We start from the raw sequence: 5,668 nt of genomic DNA on the forward strand, positions 1-5,668 counted from the left end.
GAGAGAGAGAGCACAGGAGGGGATGAGGGGCAAAGGGAAGGGAAAGGGAGAGGCAGACTCCCCACTGAGCAGGGACCCCCACCCGGGGCTCAGTCCCAGGACCCTGGGATCACCACCTGGGCCAAAGACAGACACTTAACTGACTGAACCACCCAAATGCCCCAAAGCGAGAGCATTTTAATATGCTTTTGGACATCATTAAATTGAGTAAGCTGTTAAATGGAAGATCTTAATTGTAAAACTTTTTTAAAAGTTTGCTAACGGTTCATCCAACATCAGCCACCTCTGCCACGCCACCTAAGTTCGACCCCAACGAGATCAAAGTCATGTACCTGAGGTGCACTGGTGACGAAGTCGGTGCCACATCTGCCCTGGCCCCGAAGATTGGCCCACTGGGTCTGTCTCCAAAAAAGGTTGGTGATGACATCGCCAAGGCAACCAGGGATTGGAAGGGTCTAAGGATTACAGTGAAACTGACCATTCAGAACAGACAGGCCCAGATTGAAGTGGTACCTTCTGCCTCTGCCCTGATTATCAAAGCCCTCAAGGAACCACCAAGAGACAGAAAGAAGCAGAAAAACATTAAACACAGTGGAAATATCACTTTTGATGAGATTGTCAATATTGCCCGACAGATGCGACACCGATCTTTAGCCAGAGAACTCTCTGGAACCATTAAAGAAATCCTGGGGACTGCCCAGTCTGTGGGCTGCAATGTTGATGGCCCCCACCCTCATGACATCATAGATGACATCAACAGTGGTGCGGTGGAATGCCCAGCTAGTTAACCACAAAGGAGAATGTTTCAATAAAGGATCATTTGACAACCAAAAAAAAGAAAAGAAAGTTTGCTAATCACTTAGCATTATACCCTCTAGGCCCAACCATGTTGTTGCAAATGGCAATATTTTATTTTTTATGGCTGAGTAATATTTCTCTCTGTGTGTGTGTGTGTGTGTGTACATACCACATATTCTTTATCCATTCACTTATGGATGGATACTTGGGTTGCTTCCATATCTTGGCTATTGTAAATAATGCTGCACTAAACATAGGGGTGCATATATCTTCTCAAATTAGTGTTTTCATTTTCTTTTGGTAAGTACACAGTAGTGGAATTATTGGATCTATGGCAATCCTATTGATTTTTTAATTTTTTGAGGAAACTCCATGCTGTTTTCCACAGTGTCTACACCAATTTGCATTCCCACTAATAGTGCATAAGGGTTCCTTTCCCTCCACATTCTCATTAAAACTTGTTATTTTTTGTGTTTTTGATTTTAGCCATTCTGACAGGTGTGAGATGATATCTCATTGTGATTTTAATTTGCATATCACCTAATGATTAGTGATATTGAGCATCTTTTCATGTATCTGTTGGCCATTTGTATGTCTTTGGAAAAATTTCTATTCAGAAACTCGGTCCATTTTCTTTTTTTTTTTTTAAAGATTTTTTTTATTTATTTGACAAAGAGAGACACAGTGAGAGAGGGAACACAAGCACGGCGAGTGGAGAGGGAGAAGCAGGCTTCCCGTTGAGCAGGGAGCCCAACGCGGGGCTCGATCCCAGGACCCCAGGATCATGACCCGAGCCGAAGGCAGACGCTCAACGACTGAGCCACCCAGGCGCCCCTGTCTATTTTCTAATTAGAGTAGTTGGTTTTTTTAATGTTGAGTTGTATAAATTATTTATATATTTTGGGTACTAACCCCTTATTGGGTATATAACTTGCAAATATCTTCTCCCATTCTGTAGGTTGTCTTTTTGTTCTGTTATTGTACACCTAAAACTAAAATAACACTGTATGTTAATTATATCCCAATAAAAAGAAAGAAAGAAAAGAATAAAAAAGAAAAAGATAAAGAGATTAAAAATAAACATTTTACAAATACTTAAAAAAAAAGTTTGCTTCTCAGAGTTCAGGCTTGAGTAAAAACTGCAGACAGCCAAGCCAAGAACAATAGCACTCATTTCTCCAAAAGCTAAATTAGACAACATCATTAATACTCTTCATATTTAAGGAGGGGGGGAAATCGGAGGGGGAGATGAACCATGAGAGATGATGGACTCTGAAAAACAAACTGAGGGTTCTAGAGGGGAGGGGGTTGGGAGGATGGGTTAGCCTGGTGATGGGTATTAAAGAGGGCACGTTCTGCATGGAGCACTGGGTGTTATGCACAAACAATGAATCATGGAACACTACATCTAAAACTAATGATGTAATGTATGGTGATTAACATAACAATAAAAAATTTAAAAAATACTCTTCATATTTATGTTTTGGAAGAAGTAAGAGTAAATAAAGTTATTGTCAAGAATAAACATTTTACTGTTTATAATAAGGTGCAGAACATGGAGCACTGGGTGTTGTGCACAAACAATGAATCATGGAACACTTCATCTAAAACTAATGTTGTAATGTAAGGGGATTAACATAAGAATAAAAAAAAATAATAAGGTGCAGAAAATACATATGTTTGCCCATAGTCAAAAGCCTAGTTGTTTCATAAACTAGCTGAAACTTGAGGCTAAAATGATTACCACTATCATAAAATTAACTTCTGGTATCAGGAATACGTCTGGATGGGTGAGTCAGCAAACTGATAAGAGTAGGTAGCTCCAAACTCTTGTCCCTCCACAAAAACATCAAAGAGTAAGCAGCAATTGCCAGAATTTACTTTGTCAAAACTCTGGAAAACAATCAAAGATTTATAACAACCGATTGAATGGTGGGTCAAGAAAAAGGCAACTTAAAATGGTAGCAAAGCTTTGTGGTGTTTTCACTTACCCTTGGCCACCCTCCTCAGCTCTCAAGTCTTGAAGATGGTACCCTGCATTCCCAGTGTAGGATTTTGGTCCCTGATTCCAGATGGAGCCGAGCAGACCTTATTTGCAAATTATTGCATTTATTTGTTCTAACCCATCTGCTGGCTCCCTAAAGTCTAGGAGGAAAATCTAGGAAACAGTTTATTTGGGAAATTAGGGGATGCAAAAGTATCTGTATAAATACTGCTAAATTTAGAAAGTCATGTTCAAAATAAAGAATACAAAAACAATAGAACCAATGAAACAAGAAGTTTGATTCTTTGAAAATATCAACAGAATGAACAAACCATTACCTAGAATAACTAAAAAAAGAGAGAGAATATACAAATACAGATGTGCAAGTCAAACGTGAAAGTGGAGACATTACCAACCTTACAGAAATTAAAAGGATTATGAAAGAATGCTATGAATAATTCTATGCAAACAAATTAGATACCATAGATCAAATGGACAAATTCCTAGAAATACATAAAATGCCAAAACTGACTCAAGAAGAAGTAGTGAGATTGTTTTCTTGACTTCTTTTTTTGGATAGTCATTAGCATATAGAAACACAACTGGTTTTTTGTATGTCTACTTTATATTCTGCAACTTTACTAAATTTATTTATTGATCCTAACAGTCTTTATGATGTCTTTAGAGTTTTCTACATATAAGATCATCATCTGCCAACAAAGATAATTTTTCTTCTCCCTTTCCAATTTTGGTGCCTCTTATTTTCATTTCTCACCTAATTATTCTGCCTAAGACTTCCAGTACTATGTTTAATGGAAGTGGTAAGATCAGTCATCCTTGTCTTGCTCCTGATACTAGAGGAAACATTTTCAGTTTTTCACATTTAAGTATGATGTTACATGTCGGATTTTAGATATGGTCCTTATTACAGTGAGGTAAATTCCTTCTATACATAGTTTGTTGAAAGTTTTTGTCATAAAAGAGTGTTGAATTTTGTCAAGAGCCTTTTCTGCATCAAATGAGGTGGTTATGTGTCTTTAATCCTTCATTCTGTTAATGTAATGTATCACATTAATTGATTTGCACATATTGAACTATCCTTCCACCCCTGGAACAAATCCCACATGATAATGGTGTATGTTCCTTTTAATGTGCTGTTGAGTTCAGTCTGCTAGTATTTTGTTAAGGATTTTTGCATTTATGTTCATCAAAGATATTGGCCTACAGTTTCCTGTTATTATATAGTCTTGTCTGCCTTTGGCATCAGGGTAATGTTGGCCTCATAAAATTCTCTTTTTTCCAATATTTTGGAAGAGTTTAAGAAAGATTAATATTAATTTTTCTTGAACAACACTATAGACCAAACAGACCTACAGACATACAAAGCATTCTACACAATAGCAATAGAATATACATTCTTTTTTATTGTTATGTTAATCAGCATACATCACATCATTAGTTTTTGATGTAGTGTTCCATGAGTCATTGTTTGTGCATAACACCCAGTGCTCCATGCAGAACGTGCCCTCTTTAATACCCATCACCAGGCTAACTCATCCTCCCACCCCCCTAGAACCCTCAGTTTATTTTTCAGAGTCCATCATCTCTCATGGTTCGTCTACCTCTCCGATTTCCCCCCTTCATTCTTCCCCTCCTGCTATCTTCTTCTTCTTCTTCTTCTTTTTTCTTAACATATATTCCATTATTTGTTTCAGAGGTACAGATCTGTGATTCAACAGTCTTGCACAATTCACAGCACTCACCATAGCACATACCTTCCCCAGTGTCTATCACCCAGCCACCCCATCCCTCCCACCCCCCCAACACTCCAGCAACCCTCAGTTTGTTTCCTGAGATTAAGAATTCCTCATATCACTGAGGTCATATGATACATGCATTTCTCTGATTGACTTATTTTGCTCAGCATAACACCCTCCAGTTCCATCCACGTCATTGCAAATGGCAAGATCCCGTTCCTTTTGATGGCTGCATAATATTCCATTGTATATATATACCACTTCTTCTTTATCCATTCATCTGTCGAAGGACATCTTGGCTCTTTCCACAGTTTTGCTATTGTGGAAATTGCTGCTATAAACATTGGGGTGCAAGTACCCCTTCGGATCTCTACATTTGTATCGTTGGGGTAAATACCCAGTAGTGCAATTGCTGGATCATGTGGTAGCTCTATTTTCAACTTTTTGAGGAACCTCCATACTGTTTTACAGAGTGGTTGCACCAGCTTGCATTCCCACCAACAGTGTAAGAGGGTTCCCCTTTCTCTGCATCCCCACCAACATCTGTCATTTCCTGACATGTTAATTTTAGCCATTCTGACTGTTGTGAGGTGGATGGTATTTTGATGGGGATTGCTTAGAATGTGTAGATGGCTCTAGGTAGCATTGACATCTTCACAATATTTGTTCTTCCAATCCATGAGCATGGAACGTTTTTCCATTTCTTTGTGTCTTCCTCAATTTCTTTGATGAGTATTTTAGAGTTTTCTGAGTACAGATTCTTTGCCTCTTTGGTTAGATTTATTCCTAGATATCTTATGGTTTTGGGTGCAATTGTAAATGGGATCGACTCCTTATTTCTCTTTCTTCTGTCTTGTTGGTGTGTAGGAATGCCACTGATTTCTGTGCATTGATTTTATATCCTGCCACTTTCCTGAATTCCTGTATGAGTTCTAGCAGTTTTGGGGTGGAGTCTTTTGGGTTTTCCACATAAAGTATCCTATCATCTGTGAACAGTGAGAGTTTGGTTTCTTCTTTGCCAATATGGATACCTTTTATTTCTTTTTGTTGTCTGATTGCTGTGGCTAGGACTTCTAATACTATGTTGAATAGCAGTGGTGATAGTGGACATCCCTGCCATGTTCCTGAC

At 38.4% G+C, this 5,668-nt stretch overlaps 1 protein-coding gene across 1 annotated transcript; it reads left to right on the top strand.

Moving 5' to 3' along the window:
• Positions 1-245: 245 nt before the first annotated feature.
• LOC123838566 (large ribosomal subunit protein uL11-like) lies at positions 246-830 on the top strand (the record flags this gene model as incomplete). Its single annotated transcript, XM_045867507.3, has 1 exon — positions 246-830. A coding segment is annotated over one exon (543 nt), but the record flags the coding sequence as incomplete, so codon positions are not given.
• Positions 831-5,668: the final 4,838 nt, after the last annotated feature.

The sequence above is a fragment of the Mirounga angustirostris genome, unplaced genomic scaffold (genome assembly GCF_029215605.1).
Source record: "Mirounga angustirostris isolate CCGP_5_RB_7025 unplaced genomic scaffold, mMirAng1.0.hap1 SCAF_3, whole genome shotgun sequence".
Lineage (NCBI taxonomy): Eukaryota > Metazoa > Chordata > Mammalia > Carnivora > Phocidae > Mirounga > Mirounga angustirostris.